Source organism: Penicillium odoratum (assembly GCF_028828045.1).
Source record: "Penicillium odoratum strain IBT 22623 chromosome Unknown utg000004l_segment0_segment0, whole genome shotgun sequence".
Lineage (NCBI taxonomy): Eukaryota > Fungi > Ascomycota > Eurotiomycetes > Eurotiales > Aspergillaceae > Penicillium > Penicillium odoratum.
In genome coordinates this window covers 629,779-648,031 of record NW_026643146.1, presented here as the reverse complement: position 1 = coordinate 648,031, position 18,253 = coordinate 629,779, and the positions used below count along the sequence as shown (strand labels likewise).

The window sequence follows — 18,253 nt, the reverse complement described above, 5'->3', positions numbered from 1 at the left end:
GGAAGGCCGAGAGCGCGAAGCCCTAGCTTTGCCGTTTTTCGGGCTATCTGACCAATCCCTATCGAGAGCCTTGCTTGACGAAAGCATGATAGCATTCACTAGTAGAATCGGCTCTTTCAGCGCCCCCACTTCAAGCCACAAGCGGGGAATCTTTATTTAGCCCAAGGTTCTCGAACTTTGAAATTTAGGGCGAAGAAACTTTGCAATTTGTACTAAGATAACAGAAATCAAAGAGCAATATTTACATCTTGAATGACCGCACCTGTACGCGCAGTGCAGTAGGACGTAATGCTATCATCCCTTATTATACTTCTAGGGATTTTAATTGGTTGAAAATATACCTATCCCAGAAGGGGATATTGTATTATAGTGGCCAGAATCGTGCTTAATGAGGCCTTGGGGGATTTCATTCTTTCCTTCGCTCTTTATGGAGACCTGATGATTCAAACATGGAAATTTATAGAAGTGTAGAGAGCATATAGGCTAGTGAGTAGTGCAAATTGGGCAAACAGATCAGGACTAGAGGTCGCAGATGGTGGGTTTCTATAGCTAGATATATACACTTTATGTAGTTCACCAATTAAAATGGCTGCACTGGCGATCGCGAGACGATTATCGAAGAATGGGTAGTACCAGCAATTGATCACAGACTGCAGCTATGTGCGCAGATAAATGTTAATAATTGAGCGTAGCAAAAGTACTACAGGAGGTATTGCGGCTGAGGAGGCAGTAAATACGGTGGAAGGTATATCTATTGGCAGATACGGACAGCATGAGGTAGGCTTCCAACGCATAGCCAGGTGCACAATATGGCGGGAGAGGAAGAGGAGGGGGTGAGGGACAAAGATGACAAGGAAGCAAACGTTCCTGCTCCTATCAAGTACCTGGAAGACAGATGCCAGAAGAGGTTCTCTGGTAGGGTTACAGTTCCCTCAGTCTACAAGCACTTTTACAAACTCTAGCAGTCTGTAGCATAAGCTAATCTTAGGATTTTTGTCAATAGTATTTGCCCATTCTAGAATAACTTCTATAATAATAAAGCAAGACGCTCAAACAAGAGCTATACAATCTGTCAGAACATTGAGCGGTAACTTACCGCCACAAGTGATAGGTCACACAGCAGACCATATTTCCTGTCTTTAATTATGTAATTCTGAATTTCATACTTGATTCCCATTCAGTCGAGTTTGACCACATATTTTGCCGTCGCCTGGGTACTGTGAGCTCAGGTTTGTGGGCTGGAATTGATACAACTCACCTGCCCTATGGCTATGCGTGGCATCAAGCTAGGGACATCCTCCAAATGAACAACTTCGACCTCTGGCACCACCACCCCTCGCTGCACAAACCTCAAAGCATCTCCGATATCCTGTTTCGATCCAACCACGGACCCGATCACTCGAATTCCGTCATCGATAAACTGCAGTGGATGGAATTGGATCTTCTCGGACGGAGGTGGGATGCCAACGCACACAAGTGTACCAAGGGGAGCAAGCATGTCGAAAGCATCCTGATAGGCCCTGGTCGACCCAGCAGCGACAAGAACCGCCGCAGCACCTTGTCCCTCAGTAACTTCCTTGACAGCCTGAGCAATATTCTCGTGTTTTAAAACATCCAAATACGCCTCTGCCTGCAAACGAAGACAATAGTCCCCCTTTTTCTCACCGGCGTCGATAGCAAGTACCCGATATCCCATGGCGCGAGCATACTGGATACCCATTGCACCGACTCCACCACCGGCTCCCGAAATAACGATCCATTGACCCGGAACAACGCCACAAATTTTAAGCGCTCTATATGCAGTTACTCCAGCACACATAATCGGCGCGATCTTCTCATCAGCAAGCCCCTCAGGCAGGCGTACCATAGCCCTGAATGGAACAATAGTATACTGCGCGAATGTGCCATCAACAGCCCTCCCAGAATGGACTTGCTTCACACAGCGTGTTTCTTCTCCGTGCAGACACATTGCACAGTCGCCACAGCTGTCTCGAACCCATGGTACACCAACTCGATCTCCGATTTGAACGGATGTGTCTTTGATACTGGTGCCTATCTTGATAATTCGACCGATTCCCTCGTGTCCGAGAATCTGGCAGCATGGACCTAGTTTGCCTGAAGCCAGAGCGACATCGGTTCCGCAGATACCGGTCACAGATAGCTTTACAAGGAGGTCGGTTGGACCTAGCTTTGGGAGAGGGATATTTTTGATTTCGAATGTTGGCTCATGTCCTTGCTAGAATGAATGTTAAATAGGTTCTAGAAAGGGATGCGGTATCTTACCTGGACGATAGCCGCTTTTTGAAGTTCAGGTGTCGCCATTTGAATGATTGAAGCTTGCCGTGGCTGTGAGTCCTCTGTGGAAGCTATTATGTTAGCAGGGAATGAAATAAACTATAGGTCTACTGAGGCAAATTATATAGACGAATCTGCTATGCATGGTGTTCCCCAGTCTACGATAGAGTTTCGGTAATCCTTATTGTGCCATTATGCCGCTCCGAGGCCCCACGGCTCCGCCCTGTGTGAATATCCCGCCTGGGAACGCTGATTAATGACCAGAGGATTGAAACAATAATATTATTCATGGGTGAATGGGCCACCGCAGAATACCATAGTTAAGTCGATGAATTATAATGCCTTAACTTAACAAGAGGTATATATATAGATTTCAGATATCAAATAGAACATCCATAATTCTTAGCAGAGCACTTAGACAAATTTCACGGAAATAATTTTCGTAAAATGGTGAGCATTTATTCAAATAGATGATAAATGATACATAACAACATATTTAAAGCATGTCAATCAAACTCAAGTCATAATTATATGACACACAGCGGCGCCCCCCGCCCCCCCCTTCCTCTTTCTTCAAAAATACCAATGTTTATAAAGTGTTAAGCAGAATTCCTGAATCCATTGCCTCTATCTGTAGATATGAATTGACTGTGTGTTACAGTACGACAAAAGACCTTGACGACCCCATTCACCACCGATGCCGCTTTGTTTATGTCCGGAAAAGTAACCAGCTGGATTTGGCTTTTCGTAGCTGTTGATCCAAATCGAACCAGCTTCTAGCTTTCGACCGATAGATAAAGCTCGAGTCGAGTCTCTGGCCCAGACGCAGGCCCCGAGTCCTGCGTCGGTGTCATTGACCCGTCTGATCACCTCCTCTTCGTCTTTCCAAGACATAACTGGAATGATTGGGCCTGTGAGATAAAAGTCAGAAAAAGAGATAGTAAATCATCATCACATATTTCAGATCTCACCAAATTGTTCCTCTCTCACAATCCGGGAGTCATCAGGAGGGTTGTCCACAATGGTTGGCTCTATGAAGAGACCATTGACCGATTGGTTCTGACCTGCCACAATATTGCACCCTGTAGCCTTGCAATCTTCAATCAAATCCCGAACAATGGCATGCTGCATGTGATTTTGGATTGGACCAAAAATGGGAGGTGCAGTAGATGGCTGTTCCGTGAATACTTTCGCCACTTCCACAATTCGTTCCAAGAACTCCCTATAGATGCTCTCATGGACATATACGCGCTTCGTAGCGACACACATTTGCCCCGCATTAAAAAGACACCCATTCACAACTTCGGATGCGACCTTACTCACATCCACGTCCGGGCACACAATTGTCGCGTCATTGCCGCCGAGTTCAAGTGTGATTCGTTTCAGTGTCCCACTGGCAGCCTCCATGATCTTCTTTCCCGTCTTGGTCGAACCGGTAAAGCTAATCTTCTGGATTCCTGGGTGAGTTGTCATGCTCGCTCCTAGTGCGTTGTCACCATTGAGAGCTTGGAATACTCCTGCGGGAACAATCTTGGTTGCGATTTCCGCAAACTTCAGAATGCTGTATGGAGTGAATGGAGACGGCTTCACGATGATGCAGTTTCCGGTCAATAACGCTGCTGCCACTTTTGCAGTGGCGAGGACGAGTGGGAAATTCCATGGGCATATCGCTGCAACGATACCAAGTGGACTGTGCGTTTGAACAATCTTCACAGTATCGTCTTCGTGAACAATTTCATCCGTAATTTCCTGGGAGGCTTTGACTGATGATCAGTGATCTTTCAAAGTATAAATGGAGGCAAGGGTACCGTTGAACTCGAGAAAGGCGATGCTATGGTCAACCTCCAGGCCGCCCATGAAGTCCTTTAAACAAATAATTAGCCGGCCATTCACCATGAGTATTTCAAAATTATAATCTCACAGATTTCCCCGTTTCTTTTGAGACAACCATCGACATCAATTTTCTTTCCTCGCGAAGTATAGCCGCCAGTTGCCGTAATATGACTTGTCGTTCAGCGGTAGGCTTCTTCGACCAGACAGGAAAGGCATTCTGAGCCGCAGTGACTGCGATTTGCAATTCTTCTTCTCCGGCAACTGGGACATTCCAGAGTGGCTCACTGGTTCTCGGGTCCTTACAACAATTGAATCGTTTGCCCTCTGATAGCTTCCCATCCACAACATGCGCGAACTTCATGCCCCGGGTTATCTCGTTGGAACTCATTTTATGTAGGAGGAACCTCAAGACAGATTCGAGAAAAAGATGCCTTGTGCAAATCAATAATCGATCTGTTTGTTACTTTGAAGACTTTTAAGCGTGGTAGGACCAAGACGGGATTTGGTGATTCTTGCAAGTCCCGGTGGATACCATCTCCACCCTGTGTAGCGGAATATTCACCACAGCGGGGTTAGAGCTATTCTCTTTCACCAAACCGGTATAGTCCGCACTGCCGATGTAATAGTTTGATTGCAATCAGCTACTAATGATTTTGAATGTTTAAATTGAAGCCAAAATCTCCGCTCTCTCTAGAAAGTGATCAAATCCCGCTTACTACTAATCCGAGGCAACCTTATATATGTTATTGTTCACATCTGGACACCATTATTAGAACCTTGAAAAGTTTGCAATTTTGTGCTTGTTTTCCATTATCCCATTTCCATGGCATTGAACTGAGTGATCAGTTGCCTCACTTGTTCCATATCCGTTTGGTCATATTTGTCAAGCGTGCGCTTCGCGACACCGCTATTGTCGCCGGAATCCGACCGTATGCTCTCTAACAACACATTGCATAGCAGCCAATACTCCCAGGCACATTTCATAAATCCATCACGCCTCCATGCTTCATCCGGAGGGTCGTCGACATCGTCATCGTCCAGGTTAGATAGGACATGCATTTTGTCCCATGCATTTTTCCAGTTCTTCATCCCGCGCTCGATGTTTACAAAGGCTGTTGGAGATGCAAGAGAATTCTGGAGCTGAATTATAGACTCACATAAAGCTGTCCTGGGTTAGATGAATGATGAAGTAAGTGGAAGGCTTGACTTTGTCTCTTACAAGAAATTATCACAAACATGTTCATTAGCCCAAAATGGGAGAATACCTCTACGAGGCAAGTCTCAGTGTCAGGCTGGCAGATTGTTTCGATAGCAGTGGAAACGGAAGGATGGTCTAGCACTTCGTCTGCCCATTTCTTCAGATGTTGAAAACACTCGTCGGCCGATCCAGCTTGAAAAGCTGCTTCGGGGCAACTGATATGCATCTCCAATTCCTGTCCGAAGATCCGCGGCGGTGAGTTATGGAATATTACGAAGGCAGAGTCAAGTAAAAAGACAAAACTCAGTGTTCTGGGGAATCTTTAGTGGACTAGACACACGACGGGAGAGAGGTATTACCGAATTGTTTCCTCCTTCTGGATATAGGCTTGCCAGTCAAACTTTGACGCATCATTCACGAGCCAAAAGGCCTGGTGGATAGTGGATCTGAGAATAAGATCCCTTGTAACCTTCATGCAAGTGAGATGAATGTCTGGATGATTCTGGTGGAGAGTTTGACTTACTGCCACGACCGTATTATATCGTCGACGTCGAATCCGTCGTTGTGTTATCTCCGATCCCTCCCAGTTCTGGAAAAGGCAAACCAGATACGCCGCCTGTAGAGCCTCCAGCTTCTGTGACTTTCCATTTGCACCTTCATTCACACGGGCATCGGCATATTCTTCTTGGAGGGATTCGTCATCGAAGACCATCTCCTCGACAGCATCAAACCATATTTCTGCATTTTGATTATCTTGCATGTTTGATAGAACGCAAGATCCAATTATAGCCATTGATGCCAGCAATAGGGGAGAAGCTTTAGTGGGGTCGAAAGACGGTTTGTGAATGATCGGACAGTTGGGATACCAGGAACACCAGAAGGCTTCAATGTATCTGCAAAGATTTGGAGGAGAGAAGAAGTGAAAGCACATTCTCTCGATCATGGGCGACCATTCCAATGTCACTGGGCTGCGTCTTGTCTTGTGGCGTATCGTCTCCTTCAGCCCTGTCACAATCTCATGAGTTTTGAATGCCAGACGATGAGCTGCCCATTCATGAAAAGAATCGAGTGCCCCATCTGGGGAGAGTATCAGGTGATTGGTCTTCTGATAGACCATTTGCAACTTGGATGCTAGGCTGGTCGGTTCAATGTTATCGGAACAATCTAAACCGAACCGACCGTCATCAAAACTATACGAAGAGGAAATCGAAGGGTCTTGTAACTCTTCCGTCTCTGATAGGCTAGGAGGTACTCTTCGATTGGCAAATTGGCAATTGAAACAATTCTTGAGCCCAGTCGAGCCAGTGTGCCGCGCCAGAAATTCAAACTTGCTGCGGGGACCGATTTCGGATTGTGAGGGAATCGACGTCAGTTCACAAGACCAGCTTATTGCAGTGGGTGAAAGTGTTAGTTCGGGCCAATCCTGTATTATCTCATAGCCTTGTGGTGACGGTCGAGAATGATGTAACCCGTCAAGTCGAATCGAGGGAGAAGCCAATCCCAAATCCAAGCAGGGAAAGCCGTTCAAATCGGTTTCATGTTGGTCTGGTGGGATATTATACTCTTGCAATGCTGCAGGTGCTGTTCTCTTTTCTTTAGAGACTGTGTACACGCATTCCTGATGTTTGGAGATGCATGTGTTGCAGGGGTATCCAGCGTCGCACGCCCTCTTCAGCCTGATACACCGGTCACAGGCCTTTCTCTTCTTCCCCCGAGTGCGATAGGGAATGGACGGGATTGGGGCACCACTTTCCAATCGAGTTCTACATGTCTTCATGTGTCGGGTGAGGGCATCGCTTTAGTCCGGTTAGCTTCAGACGTGACACCTCTCTGGAGCTGGCCTGATACCTGCGAGTAAAGGATCTTTCACAGAACTGACATATAACTGGGCGTCTGTTTCTATCTGAAAGGGCCTATGGCTTAGTTCAAAGCGGAGTCGCAAAGAGAAGGATGGGTGCTGTACGAGATCCTAAGTGACGATTTAGCTGCTCGAAGCCATCGAATACCGCTGCGCATAATGCGCATTGACAACGACCGGTAAAATGTTCGGGGTCCATATCAGGTGGCATGATTATTTCAAAAGACAAAATGATGCGAATTGACATCAGCTGTGAAAGGGAAATTTCAATAGCGCCACTATCCCCGCAAACCCCACATGAAGCGAAACTCTGGAACTGCGAATCAGGAACCAGAATTGCTTCTCCCAGCCGGTAGTGGACAATTTCCCGCAGATGATTTCATAGCGGGAATTGTCCACCTCCGCTTTAGCGCCAAAAATGCAATATCAGCGTCCAGTCACAAATTGTTAGTGTGGAATGGTATAAATACATGGATCTAAACAGTGATTCGACAATAATCAATGCTTGCTTCTTTTCATTCATTCACTGCCTTTGAACATGGCTACTCCTCTTGCCCTGCCCCCAAATACCAGTCAGGAAACCTTCGCGCGTTTCTTAGGCGAGGTTTCTAAGACCGTTGGTGATGAGAACATCAGAGTGGTACAAAAGCTGGAAGAGCTACACGATGGATCATATCTCGAACAGCCTCGTACCCATGATCCCCATCATATCATTGATCAAGATTATTTTTTGGCTTCGGCCGTAATCTGTCCACGCTCAGTACCGGATCTTCAGGCCATCGTTCATATTGCCAATGATTTTCAAATTCCTCTTTGGCCCACATCCATCGGTCGCAACTCTGGCTACGGTGGTGCTGCTCCTAGGCTGCGTGGAAGTGTCGTTCTTGACCTTGGAAGGCACATGAATCGAGTACTTGAGGTCAATGTCGACGGGGCCTATGCTATTGTGGAACCTGGTGTTACTTTTGCCGACCTTCACCAGTACCTGGTCGATAACGGTTTGAGAGATAAGCTCTGGATTGATGTAAGTTATCTCCTGCGCAGGGTATTTCAATTTTCACGGTAAGCTGATATTGTATCGCTAGGTTCCCGACCTGGGTGGTGGCTCCGTTCTTGGAAATACTGTGGAGAGAGGTGTGGGGTACACACCTTACGGAGGCAAGTCTAAAGGCATCTCAGGTGTGAATGTCGAAGTACTGACTTTTCCAGACCACTGGATGATGCACTGCGGAATGGAGGTCGTGCTCCCGAGTGGAGAACTGATGCGGACCGGTATGGGCGCGATGCCACAGCCGAAGAAACCCGGTGAACCAGCCGTCCCATTGCATGAGGAACCTGGCAACAAATGCTGGCAACTGTTTCCCTATGGTTTTGGGCCATACAATGATGGGCTATTCTCCCAGAGTAACTTGGGTATAGTAACAAAGATGGGATTATGGGTGAGTAGCGCTAGCCAACCGTTATTATCTCTATTCATTCTAACAATTACAGCTCATGCCAAATCCCGGTGGATATCAATCCTATCTCATCACATTCCCCAGAGACGAAGACCTTCATCAGGCAGTCGACATCATTCGGCCTCTTAGACTTGTATGTATGCTCCCCTTCTGGTTTTCTAATATCCCACTGATGGAGCCCACTTCCAGCAAATGATTCTTCAAAATGTCCCGACAATTCGCCATATTCTCTTGGATGCTGGTGTTCTTGGAACAAAGGCGGACTACACATCGACCAAAGAACCGCTCGACGATGCTGAGCTTGATATGATAGCCAAACGCCTGAATCTCGGGCGATGGAACTTCTATGGGGCCTTGTATGGTCCTGAGTCAACTCGAAATGCCCTTTGGGGTATTATCAAAGGTGCTTTCTCGGCCATTAAGGGAGCGAAATTCTACTTTCCGGAAGATATCAAGGAGAACTGTGTGTTGCATACCAGAGACAAAACCCTCCAAGGTATCCCGACTTTCGATGAGTTGAAGTGGATTGACTGGGTTCCCAATGGTGCCCATTTATTCTTCTCACCCATCAGCAAGGTTTCCGGTGATGATGCAATGCTTCAGTATTCTGTTACAAAGAGGCGAGTCCGGGAAGCAGGGCTAGACTTCATCGGGACATTTACTGTTGGTCTGAGAGAGATGCGTAAGCACAACTGGATTGTCACAACCTGAAGGAACTTTTCGCTAATCCAATTGCGACAGATCACATCGTTTGCATCGTATTTGATCGCAAAGACCCCGATTCAAAGAAAAGAGCTCATTGGCTCATCAAGAAACTGATTGATGATTGCGCAGCCCACGGCTGGGGCGAGTATCGAACTCATCTGGCACTGATGGACCAGATTGCGGAAACGTACAATTGGAACAACAACATCCTCATGCGATTCAACGAGGCTATCAAAAATACCCTTGACCCCAAAGGAATCATTGCTCCAGGCAAGAATGGCATCTGGCCATCAACCTACCAAAAGAGTCTGTACAAGTTGTGAGCGCGAAATTGTTGGACTATGGACGGTTGCTCATTTTCTAGTGTATTTAATTAATATTCTATACCCAATCAAATTTTCGCAAACTAAGATCTCACCACCCTCGCCCCCCTCAACCTGAGAATATCTATGCTTCTCGGGGTCCTAAGGCCCTAGTGATCCCAACCTCCTAGAATTCACACATTTCTAGGCTTGGAACCTATTTTAGAGGTCATCACGCCTTGCCTACTGTAAGGAGTGATTGGCCTGTGCCTATGACCCCTTGGTCCAAGATGTGAGAATAGAGGTCAGTTGAATATCACGATAGGCGTGGGATTGTTTTACCGGCTTACTTATCTAACCTTCAGCTCGAATTGAGATCCACGGACACGATAATGGTTGCTTAAAGGGGGTATCGACACCGCTCCCAGAATACGCGTAGCTCCTGAAGACGAACAGTGTGGAGACAGGGCATGTGATGCGACAGCCTTTGAAACAAAGGATTCCAGCCAATTGACCAGAAACTGTCCCGACAGTGATATCTCATGTCCGAGGCCGATCTGAGATAAGCCGCGGATTTAGTATATTCAGCGGATTCCGTGGGATTACGAAGTAGTCTTCGCGGGAGATCCCCTGTGTCATTCCTCTCCTGAATCACGTCTTACTAACCCCCGTACTTATCGAGACCTTAGTCTCCCGGAGTTATAGAGCCTAATAAGCAGAGGAATGTTGATCATTGTTTGTTGTTTGGTGATCTTAGGGGTCGGTGTACCGTCAAATTTCGGCTAAGGGGCGCGGCGTTCTCCTCCGTAGCGAAGCAAAGGTGCTGGTAGCTAGGTAGGAGAAGGCAGCTGCGGCGGGCGGTCTTGATAATCTTCAGATCTTGGTTTTTCATATATTTACAATTATATCGCTTTGAATATCGAGATAAAAGATGTAGGTAGACCTGGCTCGGCCCGTTAGGTTAGCCCATTTGGGCGTCCAGGTAGTAGTAACCTATCATCTACGCCTTGCTTGCCCTCATAAAAGCAGTGGTAGCTAAGATAAGAAAGTCCCACTCAGGACAGGAAATAATCAACATATGGACCCACCTAGTATGTAGTAGGTTAAACTAAACATTGGGTTTGCCAAGATATCAAAAATTAATTACTAGTAGGTAGTTTGTAGCTACTAGGTTCCTTCATGTAGTCTACATGATAAGACCCTAACTACATGATGAAATATCGTTGACGTCAGCAACCCACATCTCAAGCGACCAGCCAGTAACAGAAAATCTAGCTCCGAGAATGCGAACTTCCCCACATCAAATACCCCTAAAAATTCGAGCTGATAGTCAGAAACTGGATGCCATGAACTCAATAGTGATTGGCACAGACGGTATGACGCCATGGCTTCATTCCGCAGCTACATGTACGCGACGTTGTCTAACATTTGAATTGCACCTTTAATTCAATCAATCGCACGAACTCCACCGACATGACAGATTCCAATTCTTTCAAATGTTGAATTCTTCTCCAGTCGAGACACGACAATAATAAAAGCCCACAATGTCCGATACCGAGTATACATCCCCCGCCGACCTTTTCCTCCAAGAGGAAGTTTACCGACTTGGTACATCCCCAGGCCTCCGATCTCTCCCACCAGGCCCCATACGCGACTTCATTATATTCAGCTGGGGCCCGATCGCCTACCGAACGTGCTACAGGTCCGATATGAAAGACCTCCTTCCCATATTCCTACGCTGTTTGAACGACGCAGTGAGCAAATCACTAGGTCAGACACTTACAGGATCGGACGACCAACTTCAGGCCTTAATAAACAGCTATTCCTCCAAAATATTCAATGCACGAGACCAATACGATAAACTTGATGAGGACGGGGTTCGCCGGGCATTCCACGATTATAAAGTCTCTTTGGCTATCCCAGCGACAGATCTGCCGAGTCGACTACGGATCTGTCTGATGGTTGATTATGAGGTTTTGTCGAATTTAAAAGCGGTGCTGGATCTATGTGCAATGGTTGAAAAGAATGTTGATCTTGGTCGGTGCTGGGTGAAAGTTGTTGAGGAGAATTTTCCAGATTCGAGGTGTGGGGAACAGCCATATCTTACCTCAAGTGATGAATTTGACAGTGCTGGGGAATACAGGGGGAAATATCGGGGCTGGACTATGGTGGCAATGCCTGCGCTTCTTGAGGTGTTTGATGGAATAAGAAAGATGAAACATCTGGTGGAATATCATCGTGAGGGTCGAGCGTATCTTGGTCGAGGGGAATGGAGCAGTATATAGCCTTACCATTAATGATTAACGAAATTTCTCGGCCTACATGGCAGATTAGCTCATACTCCGCTTGCTTCCTACTAGAATCGATGCTCTATGATATTATTGGTCAGTTCGATGCAAGTCATGTGCTGATAGCATCTTATCACCAGCTTATCAATCAACCCTTCTCTTTTGACTCACTTTGGTTCATCACAGAAGGGATATGGGGTTGGGGTTTCCAGTCCTATGGATGCATTTCTCTCCAGGAAAAAGCCAAGGCTGTCAGAGCCAGAGCAGAGAATCGAGGTCTGTGATGTTCAAGACGAGGAATCAACGGATATCAAGCTTGCTATTCTCATATCGCTCCACCCAGAGGTCAAACAAGACGATCTACTTGAAATACTTGTCTCCTGTGACGGATCTGTCGAATCTGCCTCATCTTTGTTGTCTAAGAGAGCCGCAGAGAATGTGACACCAATAAAACGACCAGCTCCTAGGTCATCCCGTGTTCAGTCGTCGTTGTCATCCCACGTCCTAATGAAATCCAAAGATGGATCTCTCACACCCATGAAAGAGATCAAGCCGTTGGTTACTCAAAAAGGAAAGACTCTGCATCTCTATGCCCCCGAAGACGTCGCGCTCAATACCCCCTGCACGATAATCCACAATTTTCTTCCACAGGAAGAGGCCAACGAACTCCTAGCAGAGCTCCTGGAAGAGTCAGAACACTTCTCCAGAAACGAGTTCCAACTCTTCAACCGCACAGTGCAAAGCCCCCACACTGCATGTGTATATGTCTCCACGCCAGAGGAGCATAAACAGCAAACTTCAGAGTACACGTACGGCGGCACCTACCGCGCAAACGTGCGACAGGCAACACCAGAGCTACGTTCTGTCTCGCGCAAAGTGCAGCGTACAGTGAACGAGGAAATTCAAAAACGTATCCGGGATATCTACCCAGACGGAAAAAAATTGAAATACCAATCACCGAGGCAGTGGCGACCAAATGCAGCCTTTGTAAACTGCTACGATGGACCTGCTGAGAGTGTAGGATACCATGCGGATGAATTAACCTATCTCGGACCACACCCAGTCATCGGTAGTCTGAGCTTAGGCGTGGAACGAGAATTCCGTGTCCGTCGAATCGTCGCCCAAGACGAGGATGCGGATGATGGTACGGAAGCAAATGATGATCCAAGCGCTGGCTCGCCTTTCAATAAAGCCAAATCCAAAGCTTCTACTGCCCGTGCTGATGCCCAGGGGCAGATCTCCATTCACCTTCCTCACAACTCACTTCTAATAATGCATGCTGAGATGCAGGAGGAATGGAAGCACGCAATAGCCCCTGCTCAAACCATCTCTCCGCACCCAGTTGCTGGCAACTGTCGCATCAATATTACTTATCGCTGGTATCGCGATACCCTCCACCCTCGATTTATACCACGGTGTCGTTGTGGGACCCATGCTATTCTACGGTGCTCACAGCGCAAGCAAGAAAGTCGTGGTCGATATATGTGGATGTGCTATGCCGGGACTACTCCGGGTAAACAGGGCTGCTCATTTTTCCAGTGGGCGGAATTCGACGATGATGGCGATCCGGTGTGGGACCGTAAGCCTAATCAGGATGTTGCGCCTGTCTTGGCAAATCTCTCGGCGTCGCAATCATCCCAATAATCTGCACCTAGTCACTAGCTTGAATAAAAGTGGAATCCATTGGATAGGTTGTGTTACACCGCATAAGCCCACGAGCCGCCTGAGAAAAAAAAAGACAAAGAGAAAGACGAAAAGAAAGTCATCCTTTCCCAGACCCAGAACAGATCTGAAGATCTCAACTGGAAATTAAGAGAATGGCGGATTTTTTATATAATAAATCCGAAATTTCCATTGAATGAGAATTAGAGTTGATGGTAAATGCGGGGGTGTTTCCGCTAATATAGTACAGTCAGCGTCAAAATTCAAATCCAATCAAAAGTTGTTAAATCCTCGGTTAAACATGATCGTACCCCTCTTAATGGACAGAAAGGCGGAATTGGCCCCCGTGCTTCGCTAGGAGGTTTTGGAAGTGACCCGGTGTATCGGTCTTAGCAGATAAATGTTTATAAAGAGAAGGATCGCTAGTGATTCCATCGCTGGGATCATCACTTTTCACTTTGCCAGAGCTCAATCATTATGACCACTCCAAAGGAAAATACATATGATTATATTGTCTGCGGGTAATTTTGTCAGCACTTGGAAGATGAATCTTTGTTAACATGATACAGTGGTGGAACCTCTGGATGTGTTGTCGCAGCTCGTCTTGCTGAGAATCCAGAGGTATCGATTCTTCTAATCGAGGCCGGTCAGCATAATAAAGATTTAGAAAATGTGCACATGGCAGGAGGGTGAGTAATCCGAGGTCTCCTCATAGAAAGATTGCCGTTGACAATTTAAAGATGGTCGAACAATTTCGATTCCGAGACAGATTGGAATTTTGTTACTCCACCAATGAAAGGCGTGGATAATCGTCAAGTGAAATTGAGTCGTGGCAGATTTCTCGGTGGATGTAGTGGCGTTAACGGCACTCTTTGCATCCGCGGTTCCAAGCAGGATTACGATGACTGGGGGTTGGACGGGTGGAGTGGAGAGGAATTCTTCAAGTACATGAGAAAGGTGAAACCAAAAAGTCACGATAAAAAATAGTGCTAACTAATGACAGTCGGAAACTTTCCACCCCAAGCCATGGCACAAAGCCGATGTTGACAGTCATGGCTACTCGGGACCACTCCATACAGAGCCTCATGACCTAGCTCCTATCTCGGAGTTACTACTCCAATCAATGGAGTCTCAAGGAATGCCCCTGCATCACGACATGTTTACCACTGGCGATGTGGCACAAGGCTGTGGCCATGTACCCCGTACAGTATACGAAGGGATCCGGACAACCGGCGCCGATTTCGTGACGAAGAAGAACCATCGAAATAACATCACTATCAGGACTGATACAACAGTTGACAAGATCATTTTTGACCAGGGCGAACAGCCCCGTGCGTCGGGCGTTATCACCATCAGCAATGGTACTTCCAAGACGTTCTTCGCTCGAAAGGAAATCATCATCTCCGGAGGCGCATACTGCAGCCCTGCTATCCTTCTTCGCTCAGGTATCGGCCCGAAAGACGAACTAGAAAAGCATCACATCCCAATCACAGTGAACTCACCCGGCGTGGGCAAGAACCTCATGGACCACCTGGTAGGTATATCCATGTATCTACTACCTGACACAAAATACACCAAACAAACTAACTCTCGTAGATCGTCTTCATATTCTATGAGACCGAAAAAGAGGGCCTAACAAACGACTACGCCGTCTACCACGACGACAACTTCGAAAACACATACCAACTTTGGAAAGAGAAGAAAACAGGCTTCCTATCTACATTCCCCTTCGGAGTCTTCGCCTTCGCCAGACTAGACGACCGACTTAAAGACGAACCACTCTGGAAACACGCCCCCCGCCTCCCAGGCCGCGATCCAATGGGTCTAGCACCAAACCAACCGAATATCGAATTCTTCACAACAGAATGCTACGGTGGACCGAAGCAGTATGATCAATTCCCGATCGATCACAAGCATGCATTCTCGATTATAGCGGAACTATTTGCGCCGAAGTCTCGTGGCTCTGTGACTCTTTCTTCGATGGATCCACTGGAGAATCCGGTCGTGGATTGTAATTATCTCGATGATCCGTTGGATCTGCTTGTTCTTAGTGAGGCGTGTCGGTTCGGGAATGAGGTTGTTATGAAGGGTGCTGGGACGAGGGATATTGTTAAGGGGTCTTGGCCGGCGAATTTAAAACATCATGAGCATACGACGAGGGAGGATTGGGTTCCTTATGTTAAGGAGCATGCGACTACTTGTGAGTTGTGTTTTCTTGTTTTCGTTATAGGTTACTGATTTTGCTTAGGTTATCATGCTGCGGGAACCTGTGCGATGGGCAGAGAAGATAACCCCATGGCTGTTTTAGATGAGAAATTGCAGGTTAGGGGTGTGACTGGGCTCCGTGTGGCTGATTGTAGTGTTATGCCGGCTTTGCATGGAGGACATACTCAGATGCCAGCCTATGGGATAGGTGAGAAGTGTGCGGATCTCATCAAGGAAACCTGGCGTCAGGCAGGAAATGTCTACCCTCGGATTTAAAGACTGTTAGGCGCATTCAATACTGGCAATTTGGCTGCTCCTTTCATAACCTACTAGCTTAGGTACTTGAGTTAAAGAATTTCAGAAATTGAGCTTTTAATCCATTTCCACCTGATCTAAGTAGACGAGCTCGCAGCATATACACTGTCACACGGGAAAAAACCGATAAAAATATGCGATGTGTGAAAAGGGTCTCATGAAGTTCAGCTGCAGTCCGAAAAGGATTCTATGCTGAGACTGAAGTCGCTGTCTTGTATACTGCTTCCCATATTCACTTTCACAGCGCCTTGAGATGCACCAAAGCCCATCTCCTTTCCTCGAATGACGGTAAGATTAGTATCGACATGAATTGTGCTCGGCGCTGGTAGCAAGGAATGGCGGTACTCGACCTTTGCTGTCAAAAGAGGCTGCGCTGTCTCCTCAGACGAAAGGTCTTGCAGTAGGCGATTGATTCGATTCATCATTTCCTCGATCAAGGGATGCTGGGAATCAGTTTGTGCAACTTGCGATATCTGTCTGGATGCGGCTGGGACATGAACCTGGACTGGAATGCTCCACGTCTCTCCAGGTCGAAGGGAAATAAGGGAAATATTTTCAAAGGCTGATTGAATTTGACATCCATATCCAGGAGCAATAGATATCTTCACATCAGTGATGGATCCAGTTCGTATCCCAGTGCGAAGTTGTCGAATGACCCTGGAAATCCTGCGTATAAAATGCGTTTCTCTAGGACCCGATTCAGAAGCCCCGACCGTGTAAGGTACATGCCAACCAGACTGCGATGGTCCATTGTCTAGTGGTAGGCACGCGTGTGGCGTAATGGTATGGAAGCCGATTGCCTGGTCAATCCAAGATAGCAGGAGATGGTCCGGCGGTGTTGCAGAGACAAAAAACATGTGGCAGAATGCTGCGCGAGGAGAATGTGAGAATATACCAGACGCTCGTTGAATGACACTGCCTATATCAAAACAGAACTCCTTATCGTTGTTGAGCTGGCACCGTGAGAAAGTATTCAACGCCGACCGAACAGTTTCAATCGAGTGAAAGCTCAATGGAAGCAACATCTCGAAGCCATAGTTTGCTTTTCCATCAATGTAGGCCAATGAAATCCTGTCGTGGTTGTGCATGAGGTGGGAGGCAAGGACAGATGAACCAAGAGTTATTTGTGTGAGAAGGTTGACAGATGGCTGGCGCCTGCAAGCTCAACAATTAGTTTCAATCACGTTTGGGCAGTATGGAGAACCTACAGAGAATCAAGGAGAATGACTATGTCCAAGGGAGCAGTGCTTGAGGTTCCCAACAAGGGTGTAGGACTGACATCGGCGGAAACATAGACGGTAGTCCATAATGATGTAGGTTCCTTGCTAATGTGGAGTGTGCTTGTTGCTGCCCTCACGTTGACAAATGCAATTGGGAGATCAATGGGATGCAGATAGTTTGGTTCCATCTCAGATGTCAACTCAGCACAGGAACCCCCAGCTTCGGACGGGTAACATGTCCGCGATGAGTCCCAAGAACCGGAGCTCCAACGCACAACCAATCGAGGGTTCACCCGTCGGTTCCTTTGTCCTTTGCCTGCACGCCTGGGGGTCTAATGAATCGGTTAGCATACCAAGGAACGCCTAAAAGCTACTGGAAATCATTCACATTGTCCACAAATCGATCTTCCATGTTTGCATCTTGTTCTCCAAGTTGGCGGACCTTCACAATCTCAATCTGGTATTGACTTTCGCTTAGAGAAGGTGTTCTAGATGATGATGCTGGTCCATAGGAGCCATCACTCACAACCGCAGATAGTGATGAACTTCGACTGGGAATTTGTGGGTAAGAGGAGTAAGAGCCGATACTGTGACTTCGGGAGACGCTACGCTTCCTGACAGTAAGCGGCTCAGGAAGCTCATCGGGCGGGAATCCCCTAAACATGATCGGTGCCGGTAACGGGCGATTCATATTCGAGCGCGACGTCGGAGATTTCGGTCTCTCGATTCCCGGCCGAGCTTTCCAGGTCCGATCGAAGCCTTCTCTGCTTTCCTCGACGATCACGGCAGCGGCAGCGACAGCGACACCACTGGGGGAGCCACGTAGGTATGGTAAATCTGCAGGTCCAATACTCTGAACAGGCAAGGATCACGGCCACGGCGCAAAAAAGGATGACGATAGGGACAAGAACCAAG

The 18,253-nt window shown here is 47.1% G+C and overlaps 7 protein-coding genes across 7 annotated transcripts; 3 read left to right on the top strand and 4 right to left on the bottom strand.

Annotated features, from left to right (window-relative positions):
* Nucleotides 1-1,177: 1,177 nt before the first annotated feature.
* Nucleotides 1,178-2,322, bottom strand: N7520_004495 (zinc-dependent alcohol dehydrogenase; the record flags this gene model as incomplete). The annotated part of the gene is made up of 3 exons (XM_057138429.1): nt 1,178-1,210; nt 1,259-2,236; nt 2,284-2,322. 3 exons carry the CDS (start codon nt 2,320-2,322, stop codon nt 1,178-1,180), a joined length of 1,050 nt encoding a protein of 349 aa, XP_056996636.1.
* A 933-nt stretch (nt 2,323-3,255) lies between these two features.
* N7520_004494 (uncharacterized protein) lies at nt 3,256-4,516 on the bottom strand (the record flags this gene model as incomplete). The annotated part of the gene is made up of 3 exons (XM_057138428.1): nt 3,256-4,052; nt 4,104-4,158; nt 4,217-4,516. 3 exons carry the CDS (start codon nt 4,514-4,516, stop codon nt 3,256-3,258), a joined length of 1,152 nt encoding a protein of 383 aa, XP_056996635.1.
* Nucleotides 4,517-4,938: 422 nt separating this feature from the next.
* On the bottom strand, nt 4,939-6,086 carry N7520_004493 (uncharacterized protein; the record flags this gene model as incomplete). Its single annotated transcript, XM_057138427.1, has 4 exons — nt 4,939-5,262; nt 5,394-5,637; nt 5,686-5,795; nt 5,850-6,086. The coding sequence occupies 4 exons, from the start codon at nt 6,084-6,086 to the stop codon at nt 4,939-4,941; spliced, it is 915 nt and encodes a 304-aa protein (XP_056996634.1).
* A 1,636-nt stretch (nt 6,087-7,722) lies between these two features.
* N7520_004492 (FAD-binding oxidoreductase) lies at nt 7,723-9,669 on the top strand (the record flags this gene model as incomplete). Its single annotated transcript, XM_057138426.1, has 5 exons — nt 7,723-8,208; nt 8,270-8,623; nt 8,676-8,774; nt 8,831-9,323; nt 9,383-9,669. 5 exons carry the CDS (start codon nt 7,723-7,725, stop codon nt 9,667-9,669), a joined length of 1,719 nt encoding a protein of 572 aa, XP_056996633.1.
* A 2,483-nt stretch (nt 9,670-12,152) lies between these two features.
* Nucleotides 12,153-13,580, top strand: N7520_004491 (putative CUE domain protein; the record flags this gene model as incomplete). Its single annotated transcript, XM_057138425.1, has 1 exon — nt 12,153-13,580. One exon carries the CDS (start codon nt 12,153-12,155, stop codon nt 13,578-13,580), a length of 1,428 nt encoding a protein of 475 aa, XP_056996632.1.
* Nucleotides 13,581-14,075: 495 nt separating this feature from the next.
* Nucleotides 14,076-16,079, top strand: N7520_004490 (GMC family oxidoreductase; the record flags this gene model as incomplete). The annotated part of the gene is made up of 6 exons (XM_057138424.1): nt 14,076-14,119; nt 14,168-14,287; nt 14,339-14,555; nt 14,602-15,132; nt 15,195-15,798; nt 15,847-16,079. 6 exons carry the CDS (start codon nt 14,076-14,078, stop codon nt 16,077-16,079), a joined length of 1,749 nt encoding a protein of 582 aa, XP_056996631.1.
* A 203-nt stretch (nt 16,080-16,282) lies between these two features.
* N7520_004489 (uncharacterized protein) lies at nt 16,283-18,002 on the bottom strand (the record flags this gene model as incomplete). The annotated part of the gene is made up of 3 exons (XM_057138423.1): nt 16,283-17,273; nt 17,327-17,670; nt 17,727-18,002. 3 exons carry the CDS (start codon nt 18,000-18,002, stop codon nt 16,283-16,285), a joined length of 1,611 nt encoding a protein of 536 aa, XP_056996630.1.
* Nucleotides 18,003-18,253: the final 251 nt, after the last annotated feature.